This window comes from Mustela lutreola, chromosome 6 (assembly GCF_030435805.1).
Source record: "Mustela lutreola isolate mMusLut2 chromosome 6, mMusLut2.pri, whole genome shotgun sequence".
NCBI lineage: Eukaryota > Metazoa > Chordata > Mammalia > Carnivora > Mustelidae > Mustela > Mustela lutreola.
This window is the reverse complement of record NC_081295.1, coordinates 77,651,298-77,664,680: the sequence shown is the minus strand read 5'-3', so window position 1 is coordinate 77,664,680 and position 13,383 is coordinate 77,651,298. Positions and strand designations below refer to the sequence as shown.

General features: G+C 35.0%; 1 protein-coding gene across 12 annotated transcripts in view; it reads right to left on the bottom strand.

Annotated features, from left to right (window-relative positions):
* Nucleotides 1-13,383, bottom strand: part of TRDN (triadin) — a 390,017-nt gene that overhangs the window by 39,645 nt on the left and 336,989 nt on the right. For 11 of the 12 annotated variants that reach the window (XM_059177681.1, XM_059177674.1, XM_059177671.1 and 8 more), the window contains 6 exons: nt 11,211-11,237; nt 10,693-10,722; nt 6,866-6,895; nt 4,985-5,032; nt 2,949-2,996; nt 1,678-1,695 (listed from right to left, as the gene is read on the bottom strand). In XM_059177681.1, the coding sequence (XP_059033664.1) occupies nt 1,678-1,695; nt 2,949-2,996; nt 4,985-5,032; nt 6,866-6,895; nt 10,693-10,722; nt 11,211-11,237 (201 nt within the window). Of the gene's footprint in view, nt 1-1,677; nt 1,700-2,948; nt 2,997-4,984; nt 5,033-6,865; nt 6,896-10,692; nt 10,723-11,210; nt 11,238-13,383 lie in introns of all 12 variants that reach the window. The other variant, XR_009354661.1, reaches the window with a different exon arrangement.

Here is a 13,383-nt window from a genome sequence, read left to right as displayed (position 1 = left end):
AAAGGTAGAGTCATTCCTTGCGGATACTTAAAAATAAAAAAATGACATTCGCCTTTGGCATCTTACAAATCCCCATTTTTACCCTTCTGATTCCTTCTAGTTCCTTTCCTGCCAGGTCAGAAGCAATTTGTGCTGGACACTGGTTTCTTGTTGAAAATTTAACCTGAACCAACCCTATATCACAAAGTATCACATTTTGTGTTTTCATTTCCCTGGACCACCCTCTCTTTCCAGATTAATCTCAACTGAGTCTAGAAAAGTCAAATGGAATCAAATGTGTAATTAATACTCCTCTTAGACCTCTGAAAAATATTTGAAATAAAAATAAGAGGGCTTTCTCTTTCATTAAGAGTGGAATTTCAGATGGAGCCAATACAGACTAGAACGTATGTTGAGAATAATTGGAAATAGAGCCGATCACTGCCAACAATTAGTTCTTTCTGATCACCCCAGGGTTAGTCCCCTGAGCTATTATTGATGTTTACCTGTCCTTTTCTTTCGTCACTCCTGAATTTGGAGATTCTAAAAGTACTACTATTTTCCCCCAACATCATGCACCAACAGTGAAGTAGGTGGCAAGATGCAGGACCTATGTTGTTATAAGACTAAACTGGATATTTATAAATTATCCAGAATAAAACGTTCATAACTCAATTTGCATAAATATTAATATTAAATAAGCATGCAAAACAAAATAAAATTGAAAAGCTGATATTCAACTTTTTAAACTGGCATAATAATAGCACTGCAAAAGCATAATTATTACAATAACAATAATAATATCAAATCCATCTTTAAAACACATGCAATTGGTTCTATAATGTGAATATATTCTATTAGGCTCCATACATTTGCACCTTCTCTCTTGAAACCACTTATATGGTCTCCTAACTGGTCTCACCAAATTCATCTTTGGCCTGTGCCAATCCATTTTGTCCTGAAGGATCTAGGGAATATTTGACCAACATGCTTTCACTGTAGTTGTGTTTCATAAATACACAGCAGTGGAGGACCAACATCACAATCTAGACACAATTTTGGACTTAATTACTACCTGTGTGACAGTGAACCCATGTTTATGCCTTTCTGAGACCAAGAGTTAGCTTTTAAACTCTCTGCCACTGTAATCTCTGAATCATTCCTGAATAGTAAAATGGATGACCTTTTTACATTCATACTCATGCGAGAAGTCCATGATTCTCAGGAAAAAATGGCAATATGATTATAATCTCATGGATTTCTAACTACCGAAGTCTACCTACAGTACAATTAATGCTACTTAAACAAACCAAAACCAATATGGGGTTCATAACACCGATGATTGAAATGATCATTTCATTTTCCTTTGTTATTCATTATGAGTGTTTGAGAGCTAGCCGGTTCACTCTAACCTCTCAGTGGTATTTTATAGTCTAGATGGAGTAGCTCTTTTAGGAATAGTTACATAGTGATACAACTTCCAAAGATTTCTTCTGTATAACTATAGCAAAGTATTAATTAGTAGTGAAAAGCAAAGATGTCAAGTCAAAGCCATAGCAAAACATTATTTTATCATCTATACAGGTATTTTAGGTTAAGGCAACACTAAAATCAGCAATTAAAGAAAAAAACAAGCAAATTGTTAAAGCTGAAGTAGCCAAGCCAAGCTTTTCAGACTTTATTCTTTTCATCTCTTACTTGCTGGTTTGGGCTTGACTGTGGATAATGGAGAAAAGTAAATGGCACATTGATGAGTGCAAACCATTGAAAAAAAAACTCTTTAGCTTCTGTATTTATTTCTTCTTTGCTTTAGGTTCTCATATTAAGCTTAAATTAAGCTTATTCCATTCTCTCTGAGCACTATTATTTTACTCTCAGCAAATACATCAATCACACTGCTTGCTGAAAAATTATGACACACAAAAGGTATGCAAAATTTAAAACAATCTGTATATTGGCACACAAGTACATTGGGCTAGCTTCTTGATAATCCCCGAATACCCATATATCTAAATGAGATCCTCAGTGAGCCATATTAAAACCTTAGAGAGCAAATTAGAGGAATGCTGAAATTATGAGCTTTGACAATGGCTTTAATAGAGTACAAGGAACATGTCAGGTGATGTGTAAATGACCTTATAAGGTTTCTTTCTTTCCTGTGTGTTAATAGTCTATAATTTTATAAATAATTAGTTCTTTCCTGAATTCTATTATATTTTCCTCCAAGAAACTGTATTTAAATCCTGATTAGCATGATTATTTTAGTTAAAGTGAAGAAATTACTTCACAGACTTTTTTTCTTTGGAAATGATTTTTTAAATAAGGAATGGGACTCCATAAACTGCCAGTTACCCAGGTAGATAGAATTTCCACCTTGGAATTCAATGGAAGAGATTCAGTGGTTTAGGATGTCAGTTGAGATGACATCCATTCATCCCTATAGTAAAGAACTTCAGAATGTTAAGTGTGCATTACTTTTTTCTTCTCACATAAAATACTGAGAGATAGACTGTTTTAAATATTATATGTTCTGTATGTTCATACAACCACATAACTATCTGTAGAGCCCTCATTAAAGGATATTACTCTATCTAATGCATGAAGAGCAGATCTCATAGTTTCAGATTCCTGTGATTTTACTATTTGAGGAAAGGTGGTTTTAAAATAAGATTAAACACCTAGCAGTATATGATTATCAATGTATTACTTGGATTACCTCATGAGTTATGTGTAAGTTTAGATCAATCACAAATAATTGAATTACATCATGCTAGTACTTCACTGTTAATTTTATTGACTATATTTTTCAGCTATTTACAAGAATTCACAGTCTTGGAATTTATGGCACTAAAACTTACACACTTCAGTGATGATGATGATGATGATGTGTGTGTGTGTGTGTGTGTGTGTGTGTACCCACATAACATAAAACTGATACACAGAAGGAAAAGATGAAATATTTTATTTACCTGTTTTTTCTATTGTGGTAGCTTTTACCTGCTTGACAACTTTTTCTTCTGTGATAGGAAAAAATGTTAACACAAGTAGAAAATTTAAATGCCTCGGTATAAAACAGTGACATATGTCAACTTTGATATTTTGTTTTCTCTTTGAAAGAACACCGATCATGAGAAAAACTTAGCTGTGTTTTTTTTTTTCCCCCAGTAAAGCAGCAAGTGATATCTTCTTTTCAAATTGGATGGAGCACAAAGAAAACGTGTTCAGCTGCAGACATTCTTGGCAGCTGTCCTTCATAACAGTCTTCCTAATTGGAATTATCCCCTGTTCTGCCAATACATATGCTACCCCTTGATTTCCCTGTTTTTCACTGTATTTATCTACACAGGGGTTGTTTTATAAAACAATAATCCTTTTTTAATAATCGAATTTGAACAGGAAGAAGCAAATTTTTAAAAAAAATTTTCCTGGGCAAGAATCCTTCCTGGGAACCCAGGGTTAGCGTAGTGACCCAAGTTTTATAGTACAAAGCTGGGGAAAGGCAAAAGGGATACATTTATGGGATGTCTTCTGTCCTCTATGCCTTTATAGATGTAGTCAAAGAGATTTGGGTCAGCGTAGAGAGATGATTGCAGTGATCCTATGTAAAATTAAACTTTTCAAAAATGCAGCAGTGGGAGTGAGTCCATGAGAATGTTTCCCTGAGAAGCAGAATGTAGAGTATGAATATTACCATTAAAATAAAAGAAAATGTGCCCGGAGGACACTGTGCTTGCTGTGCTCTCAAGACTGAACTCTCTCACTCTGTATTTCAGCTCAAAATGACTGACACTTGGGACAGTCAGGAGAGTAACAGGGTTTTATTATTCATTCAACGAGGAGGTTCTAAAAGTTCTTTCTAAGATTCTGCTTATGTCAATGGAGACAGTTATCCTGGCTCTTCATATTCCAGGTCTGCTTTTTCTATCCCTATTGGTGTCTCCTATACTTTAAAGCATAGGGAAATGAATCAAATGGACTCAAACCCCTTTTAAGCAGTTTTTCTACAGTAAAAATTTTGAAAGTGTAATAAGATATGCTTAGAGAAAGAACTTTTCTTTTTTTAAAGATTTTACTTATTTATTTGACACAGAGAGAGAGAGAGCAAGAAAGGGAACACAAGCAGGGGGAGTGCAGAGGGAGAAGCGGACTCCCCACTGAGCAGAGAGACTAATGCAGGGCTCAATCCCAGAACCTTGCAACCATAACCTGAACTGAAGGCAGACTCTTAATGACTGAGCCACCTAGGTGCCCCCGAAAGTATGTTTTTAACTTATTAAAGATTCTGATTAACCACATTCATAACTTTGGGTAAATATTTCAGCCTGGAATGAAGGACAATTTTCTATAGAATAACTGAGGCTTGGGATTGCCTCCAAATTAAACTCATATTTAATTAGCGTAAACAAAAAATTAAAAGTTTTTATTCTTAAATAAAAAACAATTTGTAAATTTGTCTTGGTGAGTTCTGTATGTCTTTTTATGACATACATAACACACTGGCTTACCTTTACTATCTCCAAAGTATAATTATGACCAGGAATGAAAACCAAAGGAAATGAGGCAAAGATGGAAGAAGGAAGGAGAAAAGGAAGCAGGGAGAAATGTTGATTTCTTTTTCATGGGGTTTTTGGAATACAAGATGATCATGCTTGCATGAGCCATTCTGGATTACAAGTTTCCCAAGGATGTCTTGCTTCAAACAGGACAGAACAAAACAAAGTGTAGGACTCATTCATTCACCAGAGTGCTGGCAGTGATGGTTTTCATGCTCAGCTAAATCTCTGATGGGAAGGGATAGACTAGCTGTCTAGTTATACCTGACAGGTCAAGTCCTCAGTTAAAACACATTGTGAAGATGACTAAAATTGGAGATGTTCTAGAAGTTGGATGACTTAAGACACGAATCATCCCTGAAAAACTTTAGGTTACACATTAAGCTCTTCATCCTGTTGAAACTGGAACAAAGAGAAACAATTTGATAGTATGGATACCACCTGCATAATACCTGGTTTTGCATGAGAAACAGTCTTTTCTGGTTTTGCTATGTCTTGTTCTGAAAATAATAATAAAAAAACTTTTCAGATGTTTAGAAGCTTTGTAAGTTAACATATGGTGATTTTTTTTTTTTTCGTTTCATAGGCTAGTTATTTATTAAGCAGAAAATAACAGACAGATTTCAACAAATGTGTCCATGGAGAAAAACTGTTTCTAAATTTTCATGTCATTTTAATTTGTATGAAAAAACCTGAAGGTTTCGGTTGCATGAAACAATATACCAAGAATTCTTATTTACATTTAAGCACTTATAATTCCAAAACATAGGCTGTAATAAAGCATAAATGCCAAAGTAGAGAGAGCAAATATACAATACTGAAAATATTTAAAATTTTCTTGTGAAGATTTATTTTGACAACATGAAATTAATATATAGATCCTATGTATTTGAGTTTCTTTTAGATGAAGTTCAAAAGGAAACATTCATGTATGAAAGAAAAAACTAAACTCAATCAAATTACATGCAGAATTGTGATATTTTATAATAACAACTAAAAGCTTTAAATGGCATGAGGCCTAAGTAGAAGTTTTAAATGGTGTGCAGCTTCTGGTTTTAAAAAAATATAAGGAAAATGCAAAATGTTTCCATCTGGTAACATTCATCTGCAGGAAAAAAAAAAAAAAAAAAAAAGACAAAAAACAAAAAAAAACAACCAAAAAAAGAAAAACCCAAAAATAAAAAAAAGGAAATCAGGAAAATAAATCATAAGGTAGTATTTAGGGAGTGTCTGGCTGACTCAGTCCAAAGAGTATGCCTCTTGGTTTCTGGGTCATGAATTTGAGCCTCATGTTGAGTGTAGACATTATTTAAATAAATAAAAAATTTAAAAAATAAAAAAAAATAAGACAATAGACATTTATAAGTCTTAATACATTAAAAATATGTTATTTATAAGAGCAACTAGAATCTAGCTTATGATCAGTTGCTAGGTATGTTTTGGTGAGAATTAAAGGAGCAAGATAGTATGGTACATATACCTTAACTTGGATTCTTGAATTTGTTGATTTTGAGGAATTCTGCTGTGTAATTTTTTATAGTGAAGAAATAGTTTCCATAGAGCCTGAGGGTTTTTTTTTAACTTGCCTCAGGTCAGTAGCTAGTTGGTATCAGAGCGATGACTTAAACACTAAATAGCAATGTAAACTTGGAAAGATCATCCTGATTTTAGCTCAACATTACCTCTTAATAAAATGATTGTTAGTCTGGAACAATATCTTAGTGGGAGTTTTGAGTAAATCAGACATGGGCAGAATCCTAGCTCCAACATTTATTCGCTTGAAAATCTTGGAAAAATAACTTATTTTCTGAAATTAGTCTATTGAACAGTTTCCACAGACATTAAATATGAAAAGTAATTGACCTATTGCATGTCTTTCATAATGGTATATTAGAAATAAAAATAGATAGTATGGGCTAAACTCATAATAGATGTTTAGTAAGTTCTTGTCATTTTTCTCTTCAAATCCCAGTAGCCTATGATTCTGTGATTTTATAACTCTGCTATGTCATTGGAAATAAGTCTACAAACTAAATATGATCACATTAGGGTTTTAAGGACTCCAAGAGATGTCTCCTGAAACCTAGAGTGTGTGCTGCAGTCCATTAAAAAATATATTCTAGATGTTCTCACATCTCACATCTCACATCACAGAATATCCCCATTCTCAGCTAATCCAGTCCTATAAAAGCATATTGAGCAGCAAAGTAGGAAAAATAATGAGGCTCTGGGAGACTCTGTAAATCTCCAATGGTGAGTGGTAAGCCTTTTTTAGTTCCAAAACGAAGGCGATATCAGTTCTGTATCTATTTGAGAATAAAAAATATTTTTACCTGATTTTGCTTCCTTTTTAACTTGTGACTCTTAAGGGAAAACAAAAAGCAGAAATTTCATAATCTGGAAAAATAAACTAAAGCATAAACTCATTTCTGGAAATTATATTATTTTGCTTACCATAATTAAAACGGCAGAATTTTACTAAAAATTATTTCAGTTTCCTGCTGGTTTGTTAGTGCTGGTCTATTAAACACGCAGTAGTTAAGTTCATGCAATGTACTTATCTGCCATTAAGCTGTTTACTACTGCTAATTGATTTTAAGTTGAATTTTCTATGTTTCTTTAAGACGATTATTGTGGAGTATAGTTTCAGTGTCAATGTAAATGATTTGATGGCAAGAATAAGAAGAGTAACTTTGAAATATATTTCAGTGAGTACTCATAGGAGTTAGAAATTTAGACACCTAGTGTTACGGCTTGAATTGTATCCCACAAAAAGCTATGTCGAATTCCTTACTTGACATACCTCAGAACATGATCTTATTTGGAAATAGGGTTGTTGCAGATGTGATTAATTAAGGTAAGAAAAGGTAAGAGCAGGTCCTTAATTAAGGACCCTTAGTGGGTCCTTAATTAATCTAATCTGTCTGGTGTCCTTATAAGGACAGGAAAAGAGAGACAGAAATAGAAATACAGAGGGAGAAGAAGCCTACGGGACGATGGAGATAGAGCTTGGGGTGATGGATCTACAAGCCAACAAGCTTCAAGGATCACTCACAAACACCAGAAGTGACAAAAAACTGGGGAAGATTCTCTTCACATGTTTCAAAAGGAGCATGGCTCTGCCGACAACTTGACTTTGGGCTTTGAGCCTCTAGAACTGTGTGAGAGTAAATGTTGTTTTCAGCTATCCAGTTTGTGGCGCTTTATTCCACCTACCCAGGGAAACTAATAAATTTGATACCAGGAGATGGGGTGCTGCTGTAACAAAGACACATGCATGCAAAAGTGCCTTTGGAATTGGCTGATGAGTAGAGGCTGGAATATTTTTGAGACACTTGATAGAGAAACAAACAAGCAAACCCTACATTGCCTTGAAAAGGATATTGGCAGCAATACTGACAAAGTCTATTCTGCTGAGAACTTAAGAAAGTATTAAGAACGATAAAGAAAGTTTCTGACAATTTAGAAAATATATATACCCTCATCAAATACATATATCAACAAATCATTGCTGGAAGTAGGAAAGTTAAATGTGCTTCTGGTGAGGTCTCAGAAGGAAATGGGAAACATGTTATTGGGTTGTGCAGGGGCGATTTTTGTTATAAAGTAGCAAAGAACTTGGTTGAATTGTGTTCCTCCGTTAAGTGACAGTGGAACCACGACACATAGGGTCAATGAAGTTGAAACTAGCAGAAGTTTTGAAACTTGTTTTTCAGAGAATGGTTTCTTCTAGTTAGCTATTATGTTTTTCAGACTCCACTAACAAATCCACTAGCTGTCTCAATAGTTGACTCAAGGTCAACTGAAAAGGTTCCAGCCTACGAATAAGCAAGGCTCTGAACTTCTTCCTTAGATAACAAGACTAAGACCCCATCCAGGTTATACCAGCACTCAGAGCTTGCCCACAGTTCTTTTTCCTCATGCTAAGAGGACCTCCTAATTTCAAAGGCTGAACTTTGCCTTGTTCTGGTGTTTTCTCCACCCCAAAGTGAACATGAGATGACGCTACATATATGTTTGCTCAGTGCACATGCTCCAACTTCCCTCATGAATAATCATAACTTTCCCCATCCTCTTCAACAATATGTATTTAATCTACCACCCTGAATTTCCCCTTTAAAACCCACTGCTTCTTAACTAAGAAACTGGGAGATGGTCTTTGGACCTCAGTCTACCATCTCTCCAGCCCCTTGAATAAAGCAAAGTTTCCTTTGCAACCAGCATTTTTTCTGGAGTATTGGCTTTCAAGTTGTGAGCGCTGAGCTTGGGTTTCAATAAGACAAGGTAGAATTTTTAAGTGAAGAACATAGATATTTAGCCAAAGAAATTTCCAAGTAAAGTGTGGAAGGTGCAGCCTGATTTTTCCTTGCTGCTTATCATAAAATGTGAAAGGGAAAATAAATTTAGGAGTGACTGTTAAGCAAAAGGAATAAGTACTTGATGATTTGGAAAATTCTCCACCTATCCAGACAGCGCACCCCAGACACAGGACCAAGAGAGTGGCTGGACAAACTTGCAGATCCAATCTGCCACCTCAGCAGAAGGCAGGAATGGAGATATAGTTGATGAGGAAGGATCTGTGGAGGACCCTCTTGTCCAATGGCTTGGGTCATCCTGAATTGAATGTAGAACTGGTCATGTTTTTGAGAATTCCATACAAGTAAAAATTATGCTGCCTGACAGAAACAAAATGAAGGAATAACAAGTCTTAAGAGCAGAGTTGCAGATTCAAAAACCTGGGTAGATGGGAACTCCTTGGGTAGAGAGGGCAGGGCTGCCACCCAGGTGAGCTAGAAAGGCAGACCCATCCCACTACCAGGCCCAGAAGACCATGTATTCAGCAAAAGAGGATATCCTCAGATCCTGACATCTAATGGAATTTTCCCTGCTATGTTTTGGATTTACTTGGGACCCATAACCCCTTCTTTTCCTTTCTTTCTTTTTTTTTTTTCCTTCCTTTTTTGAAATAGGAATGTCTATCCTAGCCTGACCCACTGTTCTGTTTTGGAAGCAGATAATTTGTTTTCTGATTTTGCAGATGGAGAGGAATTTTCTGCAAGAAGAATCATACCCTGGGTTTCACCCAAAAATGTTTAAGATAATGAGATTTGGGACTTTGAGTTGATGAAATGTTGGACTTAGTTGTTGCTAAAATGGTTATGACTTCAAGGGATGTTGGAATGAGCTATATGTATGTGAAGGACATGCATTTGGGGGGGACCAGAGGATAGGCCTTTACGGGTTGAATTGTGTCCTCCCAAAAGATAAGCTGAAATCCCAACCTCAGTACCTCAAAATGTGACGTGATTGGGAAATAGAGTCTTTATAGGTGTAATTAGTTAAGATGCAGTAATACGGGAGTAGGCTGGGTCCTTAATCTAAAATGACTGGTGTTCTTACAACAAGAGGAGAAAAGACACAGCTAAAGACACAAAGAAGAAGATGTCCATGGAATGATAGAGGCTGAGATTGGAACAATACAATTTCAGGCCAAGGAACACCAAGAATTGCTCACAAAGACCAGAAGTCAGAGGAGGCAGGGAAGGGTTCTTCCTTACAAGTTCAAGGGAATAATGGCCCTGCTGACACCTTGGTTTCAGATTTCTCCCTTCTAGCACTGTGAGAGAATACATTTCTGCTGTACTGTAATACCTAATTTTCTGGTATTTTATTTTTTTAGAACAGCCCTATAATACTAATGGTTGGGAAACATGAACCAAAGTTTAATTGTTTTGAGAATCAGATTACTCCGTGTTCTTTTAAAAAAAGTTTCTACTGCATACTGTAGCCCTCAGAAATATTTGTCTCATTCAGGAGCTCCCAAAAAAACAGAAAAACAACAGGAGCTGTTTTTCTGACAGGATTTTGTGTCCTGTAGGAATCCGCAAAACTAAGAGGTTCTGTGGGACTCAATTCAATTAGTCAATTGCTTCTTCTGAACCAGATCAAATTCTCTCAGCAGTTTCTCCTTTATGAGTAGAATTTTTTCTAGGAAAAGGTGGCATAGATAAATATTATGTTCATCTTATTTTAAAGAGCTGACAAAGGATAATATTTTTATATAATATTTGCACTAGGACACAACTTTAGCAAAGAGGTAATATGCTACTCAGTATAAATATGGAATGCAAGTATGAATCTATACATAAAATATACATACCTGGTTTCTCTTCCTTTTTTACTTGTGGCTCTAAAAATATAGGTGAACATTAATAATGATGATTATATAAAGATATTTTTCTGTACTCATGCATATTTCTTTTTACATATTATTCATTGTTTTTTAATCTGCCACATTTTCTTCTTTTTATAAATGCAGTAAATTGATACAAACAGACAAATAAAGGTTCTCATTATCAATCACAGTAAGAATTATTTTGAGATAAAATGAAAATGTTAATTAAGAATTTTATGAGAAGTTAACAAAAGGCATTGTTTTATACCTTCAGTGAACAAAGATTGAAGGAAAATTTTAGCACAGCATGTTCTCAGAAACACAAAGGATATTAGAAATACAAAAGATATTAGAAATATGAGGATTTGAAGCACATGGTCTACACAAAATAGTTAAGCTTTTGGCTTTAAGCAAAATACTCAACTATGAAATCAGGGGATGAGTAAAAGCATGCATTTAAGATTTATTTTATTTATTTATTTTTTGGCATGCACGTAACATACGTGGAGTCCTAGGCTTGACTTCTTTGCCTAGAAAAAGTTTTAAAATGATTAAAGATCAGGTCAGTAAATTGTTATTGAATTGACATTGAATTTGATAGAACATTATATATTTGAAAATCAAAATAAAACAATAAACTCCAACTGTTTTTCTTTATTTAAATTCTACAGGATATGTAATTTAATGTCTACACAAAATCACTAATTTAAAAAGTCATTTTTGAATAATAAAACTCTTAGTTTAATTTTATTGCACCATTAAAAATAATTTGCTTGCAAGCTCTTGCTGTGTGCAGTGTTAACTTTTATTTTTTTTTATTTTTTTTAATTTTTTTTTTTTAAAGATTTTATTTATTTATTTGACAGACAGAGATCACAAGTAGGCAGAGAGGCAGGCAGAGAGAGAGAGGAGGAAGCAGGCTCCCTGCCAAGCAGAGATCCCGATGCGGGACTCGATCCCAGGACCCTGAGATCATGACCTGAGCCGAAGGCAGCGGCTTAACCCACTGAGCCAACCAGGCGCCCCCAGTGTTAACTTTTAAATCTAATATTAAAATAGAACACAGAATTTTATTTTGAAAAATTACTCCTAATTCTTTAATATTGAAGATAAAAAATATAAGAAATACTATTTTCTTTTCCATTAATATTATTAATGTTATCTGTCCCAGTATAATATATTAAAAATGATTGCTACTGAATTTGAAACTCCAGATGACTAGAAATATATGCTTTTATTGCTTGTTGGATCCCTAGTAAGGACTGGCAAATTTTTTATTAAAGACCAGATAGGGATGCCTGGGTGGCTCAGTGGGTTAAGCCTCTACCTTCAGCTCAGATAATGATCTCAGGGTCCTAGGATGAAGCCCCACATGGGGCTCTCTGCTCAGCAGGGAGCCTGCCCCCTCTGCCTACCTCTCTGCCTACTTGTGATTTCTCTCTCTGTCAAATAAATAAATAAATAAAATCTTAAAAAAAAAAAAAAAAGACCAGATAGTGTATATTTTTTAACTTTAGGCCATATGATTTCTTTCACAACTATTCAGCTCTGCTGCTGTAACACAGAAGCAACCATCAACAATACGGAAACGAATAGGCATAGCTGTGTTCCAATAAAACTTTATTTACAGAAAAGATTGGTGGTCAGTCTGTAAGCTGTTGTTTGTCAACCTCTGCCATCTCCATAGTCAGTTTTAATTTTCCTTGTTTTTTTTTTTTTTAATCTCAACAAAGATTTCAACAGTAAACAAAAGCATCTTCCTTCTATCTATATTCCTCTATAAATATCATCCAGTACCTTTCCAGCATTGTTCAACTCGGGTTTTTGGAAATGTCATCTTTATTTGCTTTTTCTACTTCCTGACTCCCATTTAATTAATCCACTAAATTCTAGCTTCAATTTCCACCATTTTATTTATCAAGTCTCTCTGGTCATCAGTTCTGCCCCCACCCTGACTGCCCCACTTGCCAATACCAATAGATAAACTAACTTCATCAATCACTTTTTCCTCTTTAAATTCCTATTCACTTGACTTATTCTGATTAGTCCTCACACATAAAACTATAGAAAGCAGACAAAAGTGTAAAACAGTGGCTTTAAAGATATTGGACATAAACAACAAAGGACAGCTATTTTTAAGTGATGGGAAAAAAACGAGGTTTGTCCTATGATTGTCCCAGCTTAATGCCTTAAGAGAATAATAAGGCTTTAGCGCAGGAATGGAGCTAAATTGATGAGATGGAGCTAGGAGTCTGGAAAGGCCAAGACAGCTAGAGATCACAGGTCAGAGTCATGTAAAGTAGAGAACTGCAAAGAAAAAAGGAGATAAAGTTTTGGGGATTTGTGAAAGACCCCTTAAATCTTCACATGAGCACTAACCAGCATAGGCTTACAAGGAAATTACTTAAAGGCAGAGAATGAAACAATACTGTAGTTCTTTACAGTAAGGATTAATGTTGGGTAGTGTCAGTCTTCCAAGTTTGATCTTGAACTTCAGTATTGTGTTGGTGGCTGTGAGTTATTTTTTTCCATTCCACATAAGTTTTAGAATCAACTTTTCAGCATTCACAAAATAATTTGCTGGGATTTTGATGGAAATTGTATTGAATCTATAGATCAACTTGGGAGCAACTGACATCTTAACAACACTGACTCTTCTACTTCCCAAACTTGCAA